The sequence below is a fragment of the Phalacrocorax aristotelis genome, chromosome 1 (genome assembly GCF_949628215.1).
Source record: "Phalacrocorax aristotelis chromosome 1, bGulAri2.1, whole genome shotgun sequence".
In the NCBI taxonomy this organism is placed as follows: Eukaryota; Metazoa; Chordata; class Aves; order Suliformes; family Phalacrocoracidae; genus Phalacrocorax; species Phalacrocorax aristotelis.
The window spans coordinates 95722928-95747485 of NC_134276.1; the positions used below are offsets into that span (position 1 = coordinate 95722928).

The 24558-nt window shown below is 36.3% G+C and overlaps 1 protein-coding gene across 4 annotated transcripts in view; it reads right to left on the minus strand.

Moving 5' to 3' along the window:
- The window catches only part of CASK (calcium/calmodulin dependent serine protein kinase), a 229042-nt gene that overhangs the window by 54233 nt on the left and 150251 nt on the right, over positions 1–24558 (minus strand). For all 4 annotated transcript variants that reach the window (XM_075098335.1, XM_075098326.1, XM_075098319.1 and 1 more), the window contains exons 10-11: positions 22949–23048; positions 10170–10291 (exon numbers count right to left, since the gene is read on the minus strand). In XM_075098335.1, the coding sequence (XP_074954436.1) occupies positions 10170–10291; positions 22949–23048 (222 nt within the window). The remainder of the gene's footprint in view (positions 1–10169; positions 10292–22948; positions 23049–24558) is intronic.

A 24558-nucleotide genomic window follows, 5' to 3' on the forward strand; every position in this document is an offset into this window, starting at 1 on the left:
ATACAAAGACACACTTGTACTTGTACTGGTTCAGACCACATGGTCAAGTGTCAAGATGTTCATTAGTATCCGACTTGCATGTTTTATTTCTTTGCAAGGGGCTAACTTTTTACCTCCAGCATACATGAGCTACAAACAAATTTTAACTCTATTGTAGAACATATTCCTTTTTAGCAGAAACTACCATGTGCTATGCACTTACTCAGCAAATTCAAAGCCTTCACACTTCAGAGGCAAAAAAGCTAAGGAAAGGACTATATTATTACAGAAAAAAAAATTAAACTGCAGGGGGTGTGCGGTTTTTTTCCATGGCCACCCTTTTAAATTGGACCTCTTGATTTGCTTCATATATACCAAGAAGCCCTTTTTTTTTCTTTATTATTTGTTTTGTTTGTTTTGTTTTTTAATTGTGTCACAGAAGTACTGATAATAAACAGTTATGCTCCTCCTCAAAATCACAATACATTATTTCCTTCTATGTAATTTCAGGTGCCTCTAAATGCCTCATTCATGTATAATGAATCCAGATTCCAGTATCTGACAGCATTATACTCCACTATAAATTTTGACTTTAACCTAATAATTTGTCCCATATTTTAAGGAAAACCCATATTAATACTCATCATAAAAATTCTATTGGCTGTAGAATCTGCAGTTCTCAACAAGCAATAACAGATTTTAAAAAGATATGCCAGGCAGTACATGTACATAACTTGCCAAGGAGGAATAGGTTGCAATTTAGCAAAATTCTACATCACATGCGATACACATAGGTAAACATATGTTCTCTCAAATTTGAAGTGTGGTAAGCAAAGCCTGGGATTGAATAATCTTAAATAAATACATGCTACACTTTAAAACCATAGTGACAAAAGAAAACTTATTTAGAATTAAGTAGACTGACTAAGATGTTCTCCTGCCTCCTCAAAGGAGAAGGGAACATTTCAATTTCTGCTGCCATGAGCTGACTGCAGATTTCCAGGGTACCCTTCAGGCCTCCACTATAGACTACAAGACATCTTCAGTATGCCATCTAATCTTTTTTTATTTCAGGAACTTTCTGCCACTATTCCCTCCAGCCATTCCTTTATTTTTTTGGGGGGTGGGGTAGGGGTGGTGGTGTCTCAACTCCATTCTTGTATCATAAACCAGATTTTTCTCCATTTACATTGCAAATGCTTTAACTTCTTTTGGAAAGGAAGGAAGTAAAAATAGGATGAGATAAAGATACTGCTTTGCAACAGCAGAACCAAGACAACAAGCATAGCAGTCGGAAAATCAGCACAATGAAATGCAATGGTCCCAATAAAAAAAACCCCACTCTCATTCTGGAATGTACCAGCACTACTGTTGTGAAAAACATGGCTGTAGATCATTACCTCACAAGGTACTTTAGCGTATTTGTAATTTCAAGGACACACAGGTCCTGCTATTTCAATAACATGATCACTTGATTATTTTTTTTTTGCTGCATCAGCTATCTACTTGAAGCTGACCTTAATAAAAACAAAGCAAACCTCCTTTGAAAGATGACATCAAGCACCCGATCAGATAAAAGTGAGCTTAAAAGACACTGAGTTGGTGGAGCATGTCAGAAGAAGAGCAACGAAGCTGGTGAAGGGTCTAGAGCACAAGTTTTATGAGGAGCGGCTGAGGGAACTGGGGTTGTTCAGCCTGGAGAAGAGGAGGCTGAGGGCAGACCTTATTGCTCTCCTCAGCTACCTGAAATGAGGTTGTAGTGAGGTGGGTGTTGGTCTCTTCTCCCAAGTAACAAGTGATAGGACAAGAGGAAATGGCCTCAGGTTGCACCAGGGGAGGTTTAGGCTGGGTATTAGGAAAAATTTCTTCACTGAAAAGGTTGTCAGGCATTGGAACAGGCTGTCCAGGGAAGTGGTTGAGTCTCCATCCCTGGAGATATTTAAAAGACTTGTAGATGTGGGACTTTGGGACATGGTTTAGTGGTGGACTTGGCAGCGCTAGGTTAGCGGTTGGACCTGATGCTCTTAAAGGTCTTTTCCAATCTAAATGATTCTATGATTCTATAAGCACCAGGGAAAACTAATCCCTCAACACAGGAAGAGCTATAAAGAGAATTACATTACATGGACTGCACCTTGATACACCCTACAGAACAACCTTTGCTGCCGTTTTGCCCCACCCCTTCCAACATGGACTAATGACCTATAGCAGGTACTACAGACTCAGGTTAAGCCTAAACAGGCTTCATTCCCAATTCTGTCAGTTGGATCTAACTCTTCACAGTTAGATCATCATCTTGAAGAAAAGGATGCTGACGACCGCGAACCTCATTCCAGGGGGATACAGAATCCATATAAAACTACTTAAATCCACAGTGATTACAGAGGGTTGGCAAAGAACACAGCTTCTCACCTGCTTTGTGACATTGAGCATATCTTGCACCAGGAAGTGCTAATGTTGCAGTTACAACCATTTTTGTTCCTCCCTATCCATGTAAATTTTTTGTAATGACATACTGAAAATAAAAATATACTGCAATGAGCTCATTAGTACAAAGAACAGTCAACATGTACCGGCCAACTACTTGAATAACTGGGAGTAGAAGGCAGTGAGGCCTGACTGACTTCAAAGATAGAAGCATAGCTTACTGGGCTGTTACTATATTGCCTTTGGGTATTTTAATGTCAACTGAGTGTAGACCGAAATACTCTGAAGAAAGCTCCCAGCACCAACAAAGCAGAAGTGTTATTCAAGATCTGTGGGCTGTATCCCAGGTGCTGTAGCATTTCTTAATTTTTTCCATTTCTCAGAGTAAGTCCCAAGCTCCTGGAAAATAATACATTTGAGAATCTGAAGTTTTACAAGGAAAAAAAACCCAAGAGGTAGCCCTTATGGTTAAAAAGGAACTGAACCTAACCTGAAGTACACTCAACATAAAAAGAAGTGAAAAAAATGTAGAAAGTCAAATATGAAAATTATCCTCTTTACATCAAAACAGTATCAGTTTAGTTAGTTAAATGTTCTACAGGTTCCAGGAATACAAGTCTAGTGTTCTTTGAGAGATCAGAGCCCAATAACATAAAAATACACTGTAATCAAGGGAATTTTTAATTCTACTCAATAAAAAAAAAGTCTGCAGATTTATGCTTTTGGAATAAGATATGTTGATGCACACAGACACACACTTACACAGACACTCACAATGATGCACCATTGACACAGGGAAGACGACATTAGGCCAAAAGGAATGGGCTAAATAGTGCAATTCTCATTTAAAGTGCACACTTTAGTAAACTGAATTTCGCTTGATGATTCACCACATCAGTACTATGCTTATAAATACTCAGAAATGACAGAACATTAGTTAGAAAGAAATCAGGTTAAGTGCAACAAGGCAACTACCACAGTGTCATGCAATGTGACCCAGAATTTTGCATTGTTGGAAAGTGGTGGATAAATACATTTCTCAGAAATGAATCTTAATCAATATAAAAGTTACTGTTAGCTTGTATTTGTATTAGTCTTGTGTTTAAGAGGTCCAGTCATATATCAGCGCTGCGTAAGATATTATAAAAACATGGAACAAAAATTGTTTCTGCTCAGAAGAATAAATAAAAATAAATATTCTATTTAAATTTGTAAGACACAGAAACAGGAAGAACAAGAAAACAGTGAGATGATGCTGACTAGCAGAGTGATCTACATGTTCCAGAAACACAGCAAAGGAAATACAAAGGGATGAAGGAAGTTGAAAATGGAAGGTATTTTAGGGAATGATTACAAAATAATGCAGAAGAAATTCTAGAATAACCTTTGCTTTTAGTGTTCTTTCAGATATGGCCTTCCAGAGAAGTTACCTTTTAGAGAAAAAGCATACTGCACTGGTGATGATGATCCAGCCCACCTGCTGAAGGAATTCTTCAAACAGTCCTCCCTAAGGCTTGGTCAATATTCTTCTATGCTACTTGGGAAAAGAGTTTCCATTGCAGTGTGAGAGACAGTCCCTCCCACTCCCTGGGGCTGAGCATGCTGCCTCTGCTGGACTGGGATAAAAGCCAGATTTGGTTCCCCAAATAGCAAGGTGTCTTCCTGCCAACATAGTTTCTTTTTCTTTTTTTTTAACAAATATTTTCCATTTGCTTTTGTCTTGCAAACATATCAATTAAAGGATAATTGAAAATAGGAAAACAAGGTGTTTTAAAAATGAGGAAGAATTATTCCACATAAGCATAACACATTCTGTCTGTGCACAACATCTAGCACAAATACACTTTCTGATCTGTTTCTGCAGAAGAAACACATTCATGTTTCATTTACTAGTTTTAACATAATCAGTACTCAAGACAGTAAGGACCAATGTTGATCCAAAAAACTTGAACCACACCATGTGATTCACATAGAAAGCCATTCTTATTCAAACCAGAACACAGAAAAATTAAATGATTCATGAGAATAGTTAAGCTTTTTATACACAGCTGCTGGTTTTATTTTCTTTTCTATATCATATGATAGATATTCCACCAGTCTATTAATGATTTAAAAGAAAAGAAAGGAAGAAGGAAATGCAAGCATCCTGCAAATAGAAATCAAAATGTCTCTTGCTTTGTTTTTTTTCCAAAGGATATAACAGAAGTGTTAAACTAATACACTTTGCTTGGAAAAGGGCAAATCAGGGATAAACGTATGAAGAGTTCAAAACATTTTCAGATAGAGAACTATAGTATCAGCCATTGCTGCACACTGCTGAGTAACTAGTACTTTTACAAAAGACATTCAAATTTACCATGCCAACGTCCAACATTGAGAGGATAAACAGAACAAACCGAAACAAATCCAGTAGAAGGATTTAGCCAACCATGTAAGAAGCTAAATTGAGGTCCCAACAACATTCTTTCCAGCAAAAGAGAAAATATGTTTCCTTAAAAGTCTGGACTTCAGGACCAAATCGGGTTGGATGACTGAGTTCAAAAGAAATACTAAGGGAAGTCTGAAGTGCACACAAATGCATATTCCTTTGAAACATTACCATTAGCAGCAAAGGATAACAGACATAAAAGTGAGATTCTCTTGAAAAATCAGTATGCCTTAAATATATGCACTATGAATATAAATTAAATTCTAAAGGGAAGAAGTGGCTACGCATATAGACATGATACATATAGCTACTCCAAAATCTATTTAATCTCATTTCGTTAAAGCCAAATATGTGTAATGTGTTACGCCAGCAAAATGTAAAATAAACTTTCCTCAAAGTTCATAATGCTTCTATCACAGATATACTCGCAGAAATAACAACACTTACCTTAATGATTCCATCTATGAAAATAATGTAACAAACTTCTTAAATTAACAGCCAAAAGATATCAGCCTAGAGAACTGAGACTCGGGACAGACAGATGCAGACAAAGCCAGTAGCATGGAGAGGCCCCAGCCACACAAAAGCTGATATTGTTCTCTTGCTGAGTGAAAATCCCACTTGTAAATCGAATGACATCTGCATTCAAAATCACCCACATAAAGTCTCCCTGGAGAGGTGACCAAACTACTCGACTTAACAGAAGAAAGATTTCTCTTGCCTCCTCCAATGTAGGCAGCTGCACAAAAGAGCAATTTCTGGTTTTACTTTTTAATAAAACTTGCTTCTTTTGATGCAGTGATAGAGATGAAACATAATGTGCGAAGATCTTCCCTATTAGGCACAGCCTTAAAGGCCAGTATGCTTTTCAAAACAAATAATCATTAAAGTAAAATCTTTTGTCATGATACAGAAAATAGCCAAATGCCAATGTCTCCAAAATTAGCAACCTCTTCACATTTATTTCCAACGTCTTTACCAGTACTGCTGACAAAAGACAGAAAAGCCTTCCAGGATATCTTTCATGAAAGTCAATTAAAAAATCTTAATCAAAGCATTTGATAAGGCTTCTAAAAATCTGTCAGTGGTAATAAAAAGCTGCTTCACTACTTAAATTTAGTACTGTTTTCCATAAAGTTATTTATATCATCTACTTAACTTCATTACATTCTTCGTTATCTAAATGAAATACCAGAATGAAACAATCTATAAAACTGATATAGAGGCATAAACGCAGACAGTTCGAAGTCACACACAGGAACGTCCTACAGCATTCACCAAAATTTTGATTAGTACATTTCTAACAGAAGTGAGGGAAAAAAAAATCTGTCCAACTCAAAGTTGCTCTTTTACTTTACAAGAAAGATCAATTATTAAGCAATACATTTTTTTAGGCAGTGAATATTTCTAAATGGTTGGTTCTAGAAGGCCCTCTTCTATACTCTCCCCCATACACAAAATTAGGTTTTTAATAATGAATTGTGCAACTTTTGTACAGAAGAAAACCCACTCAACACAATAGAGGGATTCTGTGAAATTATGAAAAAATCACACAATGAAACTATTCAATAAGCCCACATCAGGATATGCTGGTGTATTGCAGGATTTGACCCAGAGTGAATATAAACTACTTTGTCAGTAGTTGGCACCTTTCTCCCCCTTGCTTTGAACAGCTTTGGCACCCAAGTGAAGTGGAAAAGTCTTAAGATAGCTGTCTAAACAGACATACATAAATGAATCAATTAGAAACAATCGATGGGATGACTGGTACCCTTCTTTATACGGCCTTCAGAGGTGCCAGTCCTCATAACACCTAAGTTAATAAATTACTGAGAAGGAAGACTATTTTGTGATCTATATTACCTGAAAAAACCAACATGAGGATAACTTGTACTCTTTATTACAAAGACTGTTCTTTTTTCTTTTTTCTTCAGAAAAAGGCTTAGTTCAGAAGCAAAAGAAGGCACTTCAGCAGCAGAAGCAAACCACCATCATGTGCCTAATCTAAAAATAAGGATAACTCTTGAGAAAGAGTAGGAACATGAGAACAAATTTAACTGTGGAAAAAGGCCAAGGAAGAGGAACAGTAGTTTTAATGCAAAGTGACCGCCACAACTTCACAACAGATCATAAAATTTGTACTTAGTGGAATATAATGCTTTACAGGTGACTTGTTCTGGTGGCCTCATTAACCCCAAATACTCTGAGGAATAAACAGTTTCCCTGATGGAACTTCATCCAAATAGAACTGATGATTTTTTAAGAGTTCTGAGAGAAACTGGAATAGTATAAACTATAGTATAGTATAAACAGAGATCAGTCTCCCACATTCAAGTTACTGAAATGAAAAAGCTACCCTTTCAAATAATGCTGTCTTTAACTTGCTTCAGTCTTTCAAATATGTATTTCATGTCATTGCAATCTTTTAGTATTTTATTTTGCATTATTCTAATCAAAGTATCATTGGGAAGATTCTATCACCCTCCTTCCACATAGCATAATAAAACAAAAATGCTTTTGGTAGCATTTTGTTCTCACAAATATGTTATTATAGTGGGCATTCAAATATATCCCTTTCTGTCTAAGAGAATGACCGTGACTTTTAAAGAAAGGAATGGCAAAACGGTATGAAGTTATTGCAGTTTTTTCTTGTTGAAAAGGCTACAGTGGACCATTACAGAAATACTAGATCATTAGTGCAGTACTATTAACCAGTCTGGTATTGTAAAGCAAAAGCATTACAGAAGTGTGAGTTAACATCTGGTAGACCTGTCATGCAGCAAAATATTTAAACTAAGGACATCTGGTTTACCAAAGCCCAGAAGTTACATGACAACATAATAATGGTTAATAAATATCTAAAACCTTCCCACATGAGTGATGTAAGTGTTTCGGTTCTTATTACACTCATGTTATTCTCTTCCTGTTCAGATTTTTATTTCTCATTCATATTATCTGATCACCTTTCTATACTGTAGGCATGCAATATATAAAGACAGAGCAATTTAAGCATCTGGAACACAAGCTAAATGAACTTACACTTGGGAAAAAGATTCCTATTTTAATGCAAATTGTAAGAGGAGTTGGAGATGGAAGTCATGAGCTCCTAATCCCTTCTTTGTATAATTTTACCCAAGGACCATTTAATGTAAAATGCATAAACCGTTATCAAGAACAAGGATTAGAACTGTAGAACACTTTGCCAAAGCAATGCCCTCATCACTTAACAGCTAACTACCTCTGGTTCCTTGAGTCATATGGGCAGCTACATCGTGGGAAAGCTTTACCAGAAGGCTTAGGTTGCAATACAGGCCAGTCCAGAACCCTGAAGCTGGGTCCTCTTCTGGAAGGAAGTATGTGTAGATTTGAATCCTTTGAAGTTGAAGGATGCACAGAATCCAGGTAGCCAGCTATTCACCAACCACTAAAGAAATTCTAAGAAGTGTACAAATCATCTACTACATTGTAAAGAGTTCGGACACCAAAGGAACTATGGCATCATTTAATTTCAGGTCATACCCCTGCAAAGCTGCATACAGGAACTAAAGTATTCAACATTTTTTCAGAAACTCTTTAAAGCTTCTATAACCATAATCATCTGCCTGCATAACAGATAGCTGGAGTGACTCCTATTCCTGTGTGTCTTTGATTGGGTAAAAAGCATAGACATCTTATTAGATTTGTGATATTCACTAACGTATCCAAGCTGTTAAATAGTCATAAAATGGTCATCATCTATATGGTCACATGAGCCTTTTGGTTTGATTCAAGAGTGCATATTTAAAATGAACGTTTTGATTATGCCCACCTACCATTTGGTTTTCATTGTACAGTGTTACCAGACCATATTTACTCTCAAATGACACTAAAATAGAAGATGCTGTTCACCGACCGGTGGTTATTCAGTCCATAGGACCGCAGTATAGCTAGTATAAAGTAGAAGCCCTCAAAATACACAGAATTGTCGACCCTGGGTCCTCAGGGTGAACTGCTTTGCTCTACAGATCCGCTATTGTTATGTTGCAGTACTTGTTAATGGGGACATAGCCTATACCTCTGTGAATTTGGTTCCACTGTGAGTTTTTTGTCAGTGGAATGTGTAGATTGCTCTAGAAAAAGTTTGTCTTGCCTGAAAACAAGTCCTCTGTCTTCAACGTGAAGTATCCACATATCCCAGAAAAATCACGGAAAGTTTTTTCTGCTTCTTTTTGACCTTTATTTTAGACCCCAATACTGTGTAGACACAGAAATCAATGACAGCATGATATGCTTTTGAATTTGTGCTTCAATGAGGGTCTTGGCACTCAGTGTGAGGGATGGAGTGTAAGCCAGCAGTCTTGCTGAAGGTCCCTGTTTTTGCAGAGAGTTGAAGTTCAGCAAATACTTCTACCTCAAAACTGTAAGTATGCTTTCCCAAATCCACACAATTTTGGATAAAGTATAATGTATTTGCTTTTAGGCCTTCTTGGTTAAAAAACTATTGGGAAATATAAACAGCATTTCTGCATGTGACAAGATAACAAGAAACTTTGAAAACAGGAAGCCTTAAGGCACAGAAAGATAAGCAGTGTGCAAGCATTTTTCTCTCAAACACCAGACTACTTGCTTTTCAAAATTACTTTTGAAAATTGAGCACTTTAGTTTTCTGGAAGAAAAAAAGATTCTGATATCACAGTTGATTTGTACATGTAGCCAGACAGTGAACTATGCTTACAGATAAGACAGTGAAGAAATGGGAACCAGATCCTGATTATGCCTTTCAGGAAGCACTAACCTGTTTCTTCCAGCTTTGTAATTTTTGCACACTTTCTTGTGGAACATCCACTGCTGTCTTATGGAGTAATAATGCTCATGAACCACAGAACAATACAGGCTTAAATGACTGAGCCTATCACATACTGTTTTCAAGAATAGGACAGAAACAAGAATACCTAGGTGTTTCACACAAAAAGTGTCATACTTGTAAGAATATCCATAGGACCGGTCAAAGATTATTACATTACTTAAAAATAATGAAAAAGGAATGAATCTGTACAGTTACAAATTTACAGTTCACATTTAAAATAAAAAATAAAATCCAGCCCTTATCAAAAGAAAACATCCTATTCTGATTCAAAACAAATCATTAATCACTTATATATTCTAACATATTCTCTATGTGTAGTCCTAAAATGTATTTTTGTGTAAAGTGCTAATTGATTGTTAAATTCCACACCTGAATAAATTCATCTTGGTATGAAGCAAAAAAGAGAATATATTCAAGATAAAACAAAATATTATCCAACGAACAACAGATACAGAAATGCATTCAAATTGTTTATCACGGAAAACTTACATCTAGTAGCGTGTGAAGATGCTGATCCTGGAAAACACTGTGAAGAAAATCTAAGTCTTTCTCACTGCAGTCTGTAAGTGCATGGATTTCTTCCAGGCTGTCCAGCACCTGTGAGACTGCTCCTATGGGGCAATAAATGGGGGGGGGGGGGGGGGGGGGGGGGAGGGAGAGGAAGAAAGAATAAAAATCAATAAAGCAAAGGTTCATGGTAAACTGAACTTTGGAAACGGAAACTTTCACTTAATCTGGTACAACTGCAACAGGAACTTCAAAAAGCTGGAGTTTTTACAGGAAAACTTACTGAATAAACTTTACATAAATCTACAGTGCCCATATAGAGTACGATTATACATAAGAAATGGTTTAACTGAAGAGAGGTTAAAACCTGTTTTTATTAAGCTTAGCAGTGTTCTATGCTAGCCTGGTTTCCAATGACGTCTTACAAAGTTACTTGTATTATCTGCCCCACTGCCTGACCTCACCATTCTCACCCCAACCTTCTCTTTTTTTCATTTTTTGAACTGCTGGCCAATTGCAAATACATATTGCAAATCAGGAAAAATTGGAGTGAACCTATGCTCTCACAAATTCTTTTAAAATCAGCATCTGGATAGAGGAGGGAAGGGTGAAAGACCTGACTGCTGTGTCCTCTGGAGGAGAAAAAAGAGCTGTAACATGAGCTCTGGCTTTTGTTCTGTTTGTTCTGCTTGCCTGGCTGTCTCAGACCCACTTATAGCACTTGCTGTCTTTTGACCAGTGGATTGTTTGGGGTCATAGGAAGATGGGGATGATTTTATATGGTGTAAAGGTGAAAAGAGAAGTGAGGGATATGGGTACGAAAAGGAGAAACAGGAGGCATTGTGGAAGCTGGAAGTTCATGAGGTGAGTTGAACACACAGCAGGGGAGGATACAGAAACACAACACAAATCCATAGTAAACCAGCCCCTATTGGTTCCTTGTGGAACAACTTGTTTTAAAAATCAGGTATCAGTGCTGGCTGTCCCTTGTGTACATTACTAGAATGCTAACTTCACCTTATCTAAACACTCACAGCCCATGTTTTCAGTTTTTCTCCAGTGGTATAAGCATCTGGAAAGATGGTAGCAAATCCAGTGTTAGTCTGACAAAATGCTGGTGTCTGACAGTGAACTGCTGAGTGCTTTTTCATAAATAAATTCTTAATTCTGAATAGAGAATTCTACACATTCTGTATTTCACTAATTTATCCTTAATATATTTGTTGTTTACTTATTCATTTGCCAGTGTCCTTTTGTCAAGATAGATATCTAAAAAATTGCTGTATTTCTTGAAATTCTGCCCTCCACTGTATGAACAATTCTCACCAGCCTTCCTTCACTCCAGCCCTTTTGTAGTCTATTGCATTTTCAGAATGTAACAGAAACAAAAAGCCCAACCCCCTCTTAACGACACAAGGATACAAGTTAAATTCACTTATTTCTCTGAAAAACCTTGAAAAACTGGAATAAACATAAAAATACACAAAACCTACCTGTGATCTCATGGCTTAGAAGGACAAGTAAGTTACAAGTCTAGAAACACTTGCATCACATTTAGTACAAATCTCAATCCAAGATTCTCTTCACACTTCCTTGTACACCAAGGGTAAGAATCACAGTATTCCCCTCACTCACAACTCACGGCTCAGGAGCGGTAAGACTTCTCTGTCCTCTCCTATCAAATGTGTCTGACTACTTATTTCCAACTGATGTATTAATTTAAATTAGGTTCCTTTAAAAAAGTGGTGGCTATTCAGCAAATAAAACTAATGGTTTGCCTTGTCATAGTTGCTGTGCATGGGGTCAGGTGCACTGAAGAAGAGAAAAAAGCTGTTCTGTCTTTGATAATGAATAAGCATGCTCAGCTGAAGGGAACTGTCCATGTTCCTCTACGTGCACCACAGATTCCACACTGGGAGACACAGCAGGAAATCTGAGAAAATACAGGGAGTGGGAATCTGCTAGTAAGAGCATGGAGAGATCACAGCTAAGCCTCAAAGGCAAGGAAGAAAAACATTACCTAGGGACCCAAAAGGGACTGCACTGAGTTTAACATTTTCAGTATGTCAGTTAAAGGTTGATGAACTTAAGAGATCTTCAAGCCTGAAGGAAAGTGCTTGACTTTCCAGAAAGCAATTCGCCAGAAGGAAATTTGTTAGAATTCTTTTATTTCTATTCTTGTCATGCTCAGAGTTTAAATTAATTATTTTATTTTCTAGCAAAACTTTGCTTTCTGGGTTCAAAGCTCTTTCTGTGTATGCGGAGTGTTTAAGGAAAACTCAAGAGAAGATTCACTTCAGAGGCTTGGATATCTTAAGAGTCTCTAATACTGCTCAATGTTGCTCATAACCACTAAAACTTGAGCCAAAACCAGAACCAACAGAAGTATGTTCAAAGTTGTCTGCAGTGCTGTATTATTGTGAAACACTGAATGCTCTGGACCACCACATTATTTATTTGACAGTATTACTTACTTTGGGAATTTTATTTGGTGGAATACTTTGAGGTCTTTCAAAGAGAAAGAAAAGTTTGGGGTTGTTGGTGTGTTTTCTTTTTTTTTTTTTTTTAATATTTGCATATCAACAACGTTTTGAGTATCTGGGTATTCCAAAACATTAAGCTTTATTCATTAGGCCTTTTTTCTCCTGTCCATTGGTTGCATTGAATAGATGGCTGTAAGAGAAAGTTTCCAAGAATACCATCAACGAATTTAATGAGAATTCCTGGCAGTGACTTTGCTAATGCCTCAAAATCACAGTTCTACCTTATGTTTTTTTTTTACCTACAACCTTATGCAGTACCTACCGCCATGTCTTTCATGCATTTACAAATAACATGCACCTGCATGAGAAAATACCATAGTAGCCACATACTGCAGCATGCTATTGCATAAAAAAGTGATCATTTTTAAGCTAAATTTCTAACCTTTGGGGAAAGTGTAAAAGCACTCACTATTTATAATTAAAGTTTGTATCCTCTAGAAATAGGATTTAAATCTATCACCATTGCAAATGCACCCGTTTTAGCCGCAGCGTAGATGATAAAGACTTGAGTGAGCTATTATACACTTACACAATCTAAAAGCTCAGATTTCGCATGGTCTGTAGCAGTTACAGACAGAATCTATCAATATAAAAATTAGAATGATGCATAAATATTAGGAAGCCAGGAAAAAAACCAACTTCACTAATTTGACTGGCTTTGTTTGTTTGTTTTAAGACTCCCTAAAGTAAACTTTGTTAGAAAATTCTGCTTACTGCCACAGAACTTTCAAGTAGCCCAAATCACTTAGGTGAGATGAATCTCACCCTGCACCTTAAGTTACTATAAAAATATATACACATACGATTGTTCAGGAAAGGTTGTAATTCCACTGATAAAAGTAGAAGACTCTTCTCCACAGTAACAGTAACAAAATCCGCACCAAACATGGTTCTGTGAGAAGACTGTGGTAACTGTGGATCCTACTGCAACTGCACATATGTTCTCAGTGTGCAAATGAGCAGTGATATTCCAGGCCATACACACAACCTTGTCTTTCTTGTATTCCTGTAAGACTAGCTAAGAAAGGATGGCTGCAACTACTCACATTTCCCTTGGGGCTGACAAGTCTGAAAAGTTGAAAACTATGGGCTCTCACTATATTAAAACAAAAAAGAATGCTTATGACAGTCTTCTGCAGTCAATACTAGTACATGAAGTGTTTTTATACCTAGTGGAATGACTTCTTGAGGAAGACCAAAATTGCTTTTAAGAATATGGAGAAGAACTGAGTAGCTTTCTGCCTACTGAGGCAGATCTATTATCTGTGAGTTAGATATATCTGCTTTATAAGGCAAAAACTTGGGATTATTTCTTCACCCAGTGTGGAGCCAGAGTTATCATAGGTGTTTCCTGCAGATTCTCTTACTTCATTTACAGAGATGGCCATTCAGAAATAGCTCTCTCTTAAAGCTGAATTCTCTCTCTAGAGTCTTTGTAGTTCTCATACAGTGCCCTTAATAACACCTGAAGTAGGTATGGACACTGGTTCATCAAGTTGCAAGCAGACAAAGCTTTGGTAAAATATGAGTGCTGTTATTACATCCTGGCACCTAGCTATTCTAATCTGGAACAGATGGTTTGGCTAGAGAAAGTGAACTTTACAGGTAGGTCGGAGTTGCTTACTTCTCCCCAGAAGAGGAAAGAAGAGAACAAAAGAGAATAAAAGGAAAGAAAACTTTAAAATACTACTCCAAAAATTGTCTATATATTCTCCAATAGTAATACGTCACCACCACAAAACACCCCAAAAGTTTGCTTTTCTGAGGCTCAGCAAGCAAGGCAGGTAAAACTGACTTCTTATGCAGCAGGCAGTACAGAGAATTACCACATTCTTTTCGTGCACTGGTGATCTGCGAGAGTGTATGACTAAAAGTCTTCAGGTAAGAAGACTCAGATCTTGCTGCAAAACACAAAGAAGACATTCTGACTACAAACACATTCTGAGAGAGGCTAAAATAATTCTTTGTTTTATTTTTTTCATATTGAAGATTACAAATGCCCACATAAGTCTTGGTCAGTCATAACCCTTCTTCTGAGCAATGAAAACTTGTTAGAGGAAGCCTGACCTTGCTTAAATAGAAAACTATAAACCCATGACCTTTTCACAAGCCTCCTGCAATTAGTATTCCAGGATATGACTCTGTAGAAGACCATATAAAAACCATTATTGGCATATTTTTATTAAAGAGACACTGACAAAACCTAAACATCTTAGATTTGTAGAAATGTATAAAATTCAATTCCTGCCACCAACCACTCATTTTAATCCTGCTCATTTTTATAAACTACCTTAATTTGGATCAGCTTTTCAAATGTTCTACATGTTGTATAAATAGATAAGTAACTACACCTTGAAGATTTTACAGTGGTTTTTACATGACCAACCCAAGTTTAGCTGCTATTGGCAGTTTCTCTATGTATCACAATTCAGTCCTTAAGCCAGTCAATCTACAATCAACGCAAGCCGATTTCTCCCAACTTCATCTCTTGGCTGCCTTCATGTGTGCAGCTGCTGGAAATGAAATTAAAAATCAATCCTGGTTCTCAAGTACGGGCATTTCAGAAGGTAGGATTTACATTTCATTTTGTTTATGAAGAGGTCTGAGGCTAGCACATACAGCAAGGACAGAAGAAAAACCATCAGAAATTGTTAGATTTTAGAGAGATCAAATATTAGAATCACTAAGTGAAGTCACTGGATACAATCTCATAAAAAGAAAGCATGGGTATTATTATAAAGTGCAGTTATTTTCAGAAAGTAGTATCTATAAATACTGTAAGATTAGAATAGAATGCTCCTGGTGAAGTGAAAATGACATATTTTTTACCAACTCTGTAATGTGAGATTCAAGTTTCATGGATTTTATTTTTAGTTTTCACATACAACAAATAAAGATTTTTTTTGCTTCTGCTTTAAAACTCCAGTGACACTTATACCTTTAAATGACCTATTTAGTGATAACTGTATAAATCAGTGCCTCCAGTAGTTTTGTTTTGCTGGCATCTGATTACGATACCCAGAAGTCATAAATGTTTAACACTTAAGGCAATTAAGCACTATATCAAAGTGCTTTGGAAATGAAGGTGTGTCTCAGCTGAGGTTTTCAAATCACATTGACATATTCATTTGAAACAGTTTACTTAAGCCAAACATTAAAATCTAGGCTCAATATCAGCATAATTATGCCCACTTTATATACAAGGCCAGGTTTGGCTTAGTAGCAGCGAACAGCAGTTAAAAACGTACATGAAACTGTACTAACAGGAAAAAAGTAAAAAAAACTGTAAAGAAAATACTAAACATATGCTGTTTCAGTTAAAGGTGAGAAAAGAACCTTTTTACAGAGATGGGACTTTTCCACTACTTGTGCTGATGTAACTTCTTAGATTAAGAGAAAACTAACTGAGGATCAGATGCTCTTCATCACTTTAAACTACATCTGCAATAATCACTGGAATTGAGATGCCTCTAACCTCACACAGTAATTTGTTGCTCTTTGCTGTTCACTATATTCCAGAGCAACTATCTCTGTAAGGACAGACAATAGCCAAAGCATGTGTATGTATATGCCTATAATAGCTTAAAATAAGGTGGGAGATACATGTTTCACATATATACACAACAGTGTAATTAAAATGAAAGGCAAGTAAGGACTCTATCCTGCTCAAATTTGAGCTATATAGTGTTTAATTACTTCTTCTTTCTTGTACAGAAACCAAAGAGCCAAGTTTGGATACTCTCAAAATTTACAAATAAGCTCCTACATGCACGCAGTTCTGTGAATGTTACTGGGAAGCAATGAAGACAGTAATAATATATATACACACTATATATTTTATATATATGAATCTAAAACAATCAGGAAGAGCCTAGGGAGAGAACTAGAATGGAGACTACAGTGAAACTGCAGAAAGAAGACAGTTGGTATGATGGAAGGGTATTGGGATTTACAACTAAATGAAAGAAGGTAAGAACACCTATTGAATACAAGAAGGGAAAGAAGGGTGTGTAAAAGAGCAGAAAACCAAAGGCAATAGGTTCAGGAGAGGAAAACAGGGAGAAAGAGGAAAAGATCAAACAAAGAAAAAAGAACAGAGGAAAAAAAAAACAAAGAAGAGAAAACTAGATATAGTGTTCCCAAATACAAGCAAGAATGCAGAGGCGAGTACTATATATGGAAACACAACAAAGGAGGGGGTGAGGAGGAGAGAGGGAGGGAGGTGGGAGGGGAGATGCCTGATTTTGAAGATGGTTGTCTTTTCATTCCGCACGCACAGGGGAACTAACTGTGTGTATACATGTCTCCAGCTGCCTCCTGTCTCCATACTTGGGACCTTTACACATAGTTCACCAATTCCTTTTCCCAGTTATCTCTCACTGTAAATCTAGCCACAAATACGACAGAAGGTAGTCTAGTGTGGTGGTAAAGAAATAGTAGTGAGATGGTATTGTTTTTCAGACCAGATCTGGACCTTACAAGTAACACACTCACATGCAACTAAGCTATTTTAACAAAGGAATGCCCTTCACTATTACTTCCTTAACACTTTCTTCCTCGTTGCAAAAATACATGGAAACCCTCTTCTGACCGGTATGAGGGCAGCACATCCTACCAGTCAGTAAATTTACTGAAGAAAGTGTCTACGTACAATCAGAAAACAAAAGTCAGCAGCAGAGGCTCTGTATGAGGTTTCTTTTTTCCCTACAACTGTATAAAAATAATACTGTTGCAAAACTTTTATATAAAAATCCACCAAGTTCTCGCTCTTACATTACTGGACAGCATTCTAAGATGGGGAAATAGGAGGACAAGGAACAACATTCCCAACAACCTATAAGATGAAAAGAATGAACCAAACCACAGCAACAACAACAAAAGTCTATGACTGACAGAAATGGAGACGTGGACATATGTCTTGATGCCGTGACTTAGGACAGAAGAAGAACTGTTAGCCTACAAATCTTAAAATGCTGCAGGAACCCCCCCACTTTTTATAGCCAGTATTTTGAGATGCTGAATTTGTTGGTTGTGAAATGGTTGCGGTTTGTATCAAAGTTGTCTAGAATTTCACACCTTCTCTGTCTAGTACAGTCTGCAGCTTTTAGAAGTGCTTGTGCCTTCATTCCCTCATGAAGCGTGCAGCTAACTTGCAGCAGAACCTCCTCCCTACATGTCAATAATATTCCTTCATTAAGGAGACACATATTGGAGAGTTATTTAAATCAGGTGTATGCATATACACAATGCATATGCATATATCATGTACCACATCAACACAGAATGATCAAGAAAATTCATGCAAGGGCACAGCAAGAAAATAATATACAACTAATACTACAGTGTATGTTTAGTGTTAGGAGAAAAAAGCCCATTAGTCCATGAAAATATTAATTTTGGAACTAAAACACAAAACCAAACCACTTTATCCTTTATTAATTTAATGAAAATTAAATTTTGTTTCAGTTGTGTTGCAAATATTGAAAACAAAAACCCAGGTAATTTTAATACTGCCTCTAAACTAGAATCTTCAGAATTCCCTGGAAGTCATATTACTTCTGGATAATTATACTTTCAAAGCTATAGACACATTTAGTCAAAAACATACAGGCTATTTTTCTTGAACAGGCAGTATTAAAACTGGAAATAGCAAAGAGAAGAGAAGAAAGCTGATTTTTAAACATGCAAAGACACACACCATAGCTGAATGATACGCCTTAAAGGAAAACAAAGGGATACCTACTTTCTGCTGCTAGAAGTCCTAGTAGGAAGGCAGCATTTGGACAAACAACAAACAGCATGAAGATTTCAGAAAAAGCGATTTATAAAGCTGCAACCTAGCACACTAGTTTAGCCACAAAATAGTGTGAACAAACTGAAGAGAGACACCCCCCCCCCCCCCTTTTTAAAATATGCTTTCTACATGTGAAGCAAATGGGACTTGCGGACTGGGCTGGGAGGAAAACAAACTTGGCATTGGGACGATAGCACATGTATGCAACGTTAGATATCTATAATACCAGACTTTTGCCAACATTGGTTAAACTATTTGAAAAAACTCATGGACAAAAAATGATTTCCAGTAAGAATATCGCAAGAGATGAACTGACAAACTATTTCAATATACTGCAGATGAAGTGTAACATCTTATTAATTAATATATTTACTAACTAGAAGTCCGCAATATTATATTGGAATAGATTTTTTTCCAAAGGCTTCTGTGAGAACCATTATGAGAACCATTTAGAAATACAACCACTTCATTCTTGACTTTAATTAATAGTGACTTTATACATTTAAAGTTTTTGTATTTAAACATACCAGAACAAAGATTAAATGGCTAAAAAATCATAAAGATAATGATGAAATATTGGAAACACTCAAACTCATAATCTCAAAACTGATAGTCAGTTTTACCTGTAATACTAGATAAGGAGTTAATAACAGCAAATTAAAAGGTGAATGCAATTTTTTTCCAGGCACTCATACTTGACAATGTTACACAAGACCCTTGGCAAATATTTACAAAATCAGTGGTAATTTTTGCATAACAACAGTATTCTTTTTTCTTCCTCATGTTGATGAGACTGATAATTTTTAAAATATGGTCTTATATTGCCTGTATTTCATGGAATCTAAATCCCATTAAACTACTCACCACTCACTAACTTGTGAGTTAAGCTAGTTCCATGTATGTCGGAAACAGGCATCTTACAACTTGGACATGCATTTCCTGTTTGATCCCACTCTGAAAGACTATCAGATTTAGCTTTTTTCCCATTATTATTACTTTCAAGTTTGAAACCCAACATCTCATACTGTTAACATTTTCTTATTTGGTATGACAATATAGATTCTAACAAGATAAAAATGAATGAAAATTTCAATTTACATACAATAATCCCGAGACAAAACATCAAAATGCATTTATGAAAATGCCACATGAAATTTGTGCCTTGCAATTTGAGAAAACAAACTAGAAACACTGATGTAGACTTAACATGCTGCTTTCTGTGCAATGCAGAAGTGTTGCTTCTAAGTTCATCACCTCACACTGTTACCACAGAGCTCAGAAAGTGCATAGATGTTCAGGAAGTACTGCAAACAGTGCTAATTGTTAGCCTAGGCTAAATAAGTACATTTGGTCAGTCACTCTTTTATAAAATACGCTGCAGTACTTTCTCTGTGGTTAAACTGAAACACAGCATTATAAGATGCCTTACAGGAATTTAGAATTGTTTGCAGCAAAAAGCTCCTCTGAAACTTGTTAGTCACATTCAGAATATGAGCACTATAAACCAAGCAATTCAAGCAGGCATTATAGGGGAAAGTCCCTTAACCAAAAGGTAGGATTTGTTTTAGTCAAAAAATCAGTTATGCAGTTTTCCAAAGACTGGACTATCCACTGGCTTAACTCTAATGCTGACTCAGTAGTTCTGAAAATGAGGCTACAAAAAGGCTTTTGGAAATAAAAAGTTATAAAAAACCTTTTCGATTTATTGGCTTTTCTAACTGTTGGCCTAAAAACCTAAACATCTTGAATCTACTTAAAACTCCAAAGTAAACTAAATGGTCTTCCTGAATTCAGCTTCTCAAGTCAAAACAGTTCCATCCTCCAGCGGACAGCTGCTGATGAAAGAGGAAATAGATGACCCAGAACAAGGTGTGGGAACCAAGAATCATTAACACACTCTGTACGAATGAAAGGAAGATGTGTACAGAAAAATAACTAGTTGACTTTAAATGAAATTTACCTGTGTTCATTCCCATCTAATTTAGCTACACAATTTGCTGACCCTCACTGGAAAGCTCTCTAACAAGAATATCCTATGTGATTCTGCATCTAAGAAAGTCATCTCACTTGCTACCTATAGTGCCTTCATAATCCCAGGCTACTACTCTGGTAGTATAGGAAGATGCTGAAAGAGTTCAGCAACCCCATGTTCACTGAATTCTGAGGAATAACACCTCTAGATTAATCTGGAAAACAACAGAAGTGAAACTTTCCTTTTCTGTGTTTAGAAAGACCTGGAGGAGGACAGGAAATACAATTTGCATAACCTAAAACACATTTATATTTCTGCATCTTTATCTCATTTCTAAGAAAACATTTAATTTTAATGGTAAGCTTCATGAAATTTGATGGGAGGATTAAATAGGCAGCAACTTTTAAAATATTAAACACCCTTCATTACAGTTTATGATCTGGAATAATGTTATGAGATGTTAGGAAGGAAACTTAAATAACCTTAAGATAGTCAAGTTTCTACTACAATTCAAGAGTTTTATGTCTAATTTCTATACACTAGTTCAGTTTAGGAACATCACAAGAGCCTATCGTAACAAGCTAGAAATATTTGAAAACTTTATTAGTGTACTTCTGAAGAGGAAACAAAATAGGTTTCCGTATCTACCGGAGATACTAAATATTTTGATCAGCTAGTGTAGTCAGTCAGGTAAACATCATGAAAACTCTCCACTTAGTATGGTTTCCTGATCACTGTCATCTCCCATCAGTGAGATCAACAATGTTATTTTACAGAGTAACTACGCTTTCCTACACTATTATTTCAATTATTTCAGAGAAGAACACCAGATAACAGTGGATCAAGCACAGATATTCTGTAGAATTTACATGTGTACTGTATTCATGTATTCTGTGAGCAGAAGAAATAGAACTTGTACCTTTGCCGTGTATTAATATCTGCAATTACATCATCCTATGAGGAAGACACATGCCCTGTTGATGTGAGACTGAAACTGGAAAGAGGAACTGCAGTTTTTAGATTAGGAAAGCTGCCACCGCCAATCATGTTGCTGAACTATTCTTTCTATTGAAATGGGGGAAGTAGCTGGAGACAAAAATTAAAGCACTGCAAGTATTTCTGGGCGAAGTAAACCCAACTTATTCCTTCTTTAAAAGAACATATGAATTCTGACTTACAAGTACATCAAGTATTCAGAAGCTGGCCGCTTGAAGTTAAGCCATGAGGCTGTGATTGCCCATTTGCAATAAATGATCTGAGATTCCCATTCACTTCTATGGAAATTATGAGCAGTGTGCATCTTTAAGGACGAAGCAATCTTTTAAGTGCTCAAACTTGCATTCCAAGAAGTGAAATTTAACAATTTCGACAATAAAAATTGTCCCCAATTCCTATATTAATGACATTGAAATTACTTATAAAAATTACTTGCTTATATGAATGAGCAGAAAAGGAACATAACATATTCAATCAATAAGTAATTTTTTTTCACCTATAAAAACATTGAGAAAGAGAATTATCACACAGCAGTTCAGCACTTGTAATTAAGTTCCTGAACCATCTTACAGTGAAGACAGTGTATAACTAAAATATTCTGCCGGTACTAATTAGATGTTTAGAAAAATAAAAGAGAGGGTCCTATTGGCCTTAGATCTTTCTTAAAAATTAATTTAACTTGATCCTAAATCCTAACTGTACGTCAGATAGACCAACCCAGACTTTTGCACTGCAAATGCTGTGAGTAATGTTATGTCAAAAATAAGATACATAACTATGACAGGGCTGTGTTCATATAGGGACTGCCAGGTTATTTAAATTCCTGAATATGAGGCAAACATGAAAGGACTGCTTGGAGTAATATCACTGCCCTCCCAAGGCCTAGCCTCGTGCTCACAGCACAGCAGAAGTATTATCTTCTCCTTCGAAGTATGTTGGGAGGTCCTTGAAGTACATGTATTGTCTCTTTCTGAAGATTTGGGGGTCTGGGTTATAATATCAGAAATACTGTCCAGCGTGCTTTAAAGAGGAGACATCTTAATCATACTGTTCTCCAAAACAGGAAGCCAATAAACTCTGGTACACAATGGTATCTTTTTATAAATAACTTTGCTCCTGCCTAAGAATTCACAACAAAATTTCAATAAGCTTTTACACTCAAGTAATATAAAGAGATATACGAGGTTATAGCACTACTTGTTATTAAATGTGCATACAACAGATTAAAAAATCAGACAGAATTTCTGTATAAACTTACAACTGTGCAGAGATTTTCTCTTCATTTTCTCCAGTCACTAACACCACTATAACTGAAAACTATTTCTTGTTTCGCATTTAAAAGTTAACTTAATATGAAACTTTATGAAATCATGGGAAGTTAGTAAAGACTTGGTACTCTAGTCAGTACAGAATTAAAACAGGTTGACTGCAGTAAATACACTTTCTGTAAAAATACCTGAGGAGGTGGGGTCTTCAGAGAAGTCTGGCAGCTCTTCAGGGGGGTCACCATAGAAGGAGTTGAATTTGTGGCTTGACACAGCTGCTAGTACTGCCCCCTGAATAAAAACACCAACAAAGTCTAAACGACGCAAAGAAGGATAATGAAACATTTCCAGACACCTTGGATCACTCAATCACCCCAGGTCTCTTGTGTGTTGACCTTCTCACTGAATAAATTTTATAGTCTTCAACTCTGCTGCACTGTTACCAATAACCATATCTAACAGGAGAGCTGGTCATACACTAATCTAACAAACAGTAAATATATGCTTGTGAGGGGATTAATGAGAACAATTCTTTATGGGAAAGCATTTAAAAATAATAAGTGTAAGGCATAAATTCCCATAGTATAATGTAAACAAAAGAACTAATTTCTTTCTCTTTCCCTCTTACCTAGACTTTGTGGCTTAGCAAGTATAAAAATTCACTCTTCAAAACAATGACATATGTTGTTATTTGAGAAATTGTCAGAATCTGACACTGACAGCACTAGGGTATTTCACATCTGTAATATAGCTATATGAAAATGTAATAATCTCCCAGAATGAGTGTTACAAAGTTACAAATCCAGATAAACGGTTATCTGCTCTGACATATATTTACTTCTTCAAGTAAATTACAGTTTAGCCACTGAGGTTTTAATATCTTACAGTTGTGGCAGTAGGCAAAATGGACAACATATAATTTCAGGAAACGTTTTGTAGAACAGTGCTGTGAATGAAAGGGTAGAAAACAAATAGAACAGGTATAAAATCTCTCAGGAGACTAAATATAGTGGCCTCCCCAGGAAGAAATCTGGGAAACACCTGTAACTGCACCTAGAGCAGCAAAACAGGTCATATTCTAAAATGTACTAGCTAACATTTTAATGAAAGCATTACCTGGACATACAAACCACCTACGAGAAAGTGTTGTTTATCATGAACTACAGCAACTGTTGCATCCTAATCATCACTTGTGTTTGCAGCTACATTAAACTTTTGCAAAGCAGCAACTCAGCATGGATACCTGATTCTGTGTTTTATTACAAATTATAAAAACCCTCAATAATTGTAATGCTGCATGTTTCTGTTAACAATTTCTCAACCTTTAGTGAATTTAAAAATGTTTCTGTTAAACTTTCCAAGATAGGAACTGAAGGGAAACCACGTTGTTTTGGGCTAAACTGTTCACATTCTTTTCAACACAGCTGAGAAATAATCCTGTGTACTGTGAAACATAAGGGGGATAAACTGAAGAACACATCTTTGCTCTTCTTGAAAAAAGACATTAAAACTTCACTATGTTCCTTTTATTACAAACGTAACACAATAATAATAGAAGCCATTGTACTATTCTCTCCAACAATTCATATTACGCAGAATTACTGAATTAATTTGGTGAAGATGTCATACATACCTCGGTTGATACCAGACAATTTGCGCTGAAATTCAGTTTGAAAACTATGCACTATGAAAGACAGTACACACACCCTTAACAAGACATCATTGCAATGGACAACTCTGAAGTCCTGTTTCAATTTTTTGTTTTACTTCTGCTGACTTCAGAGCATAGATTTCTCTTAGC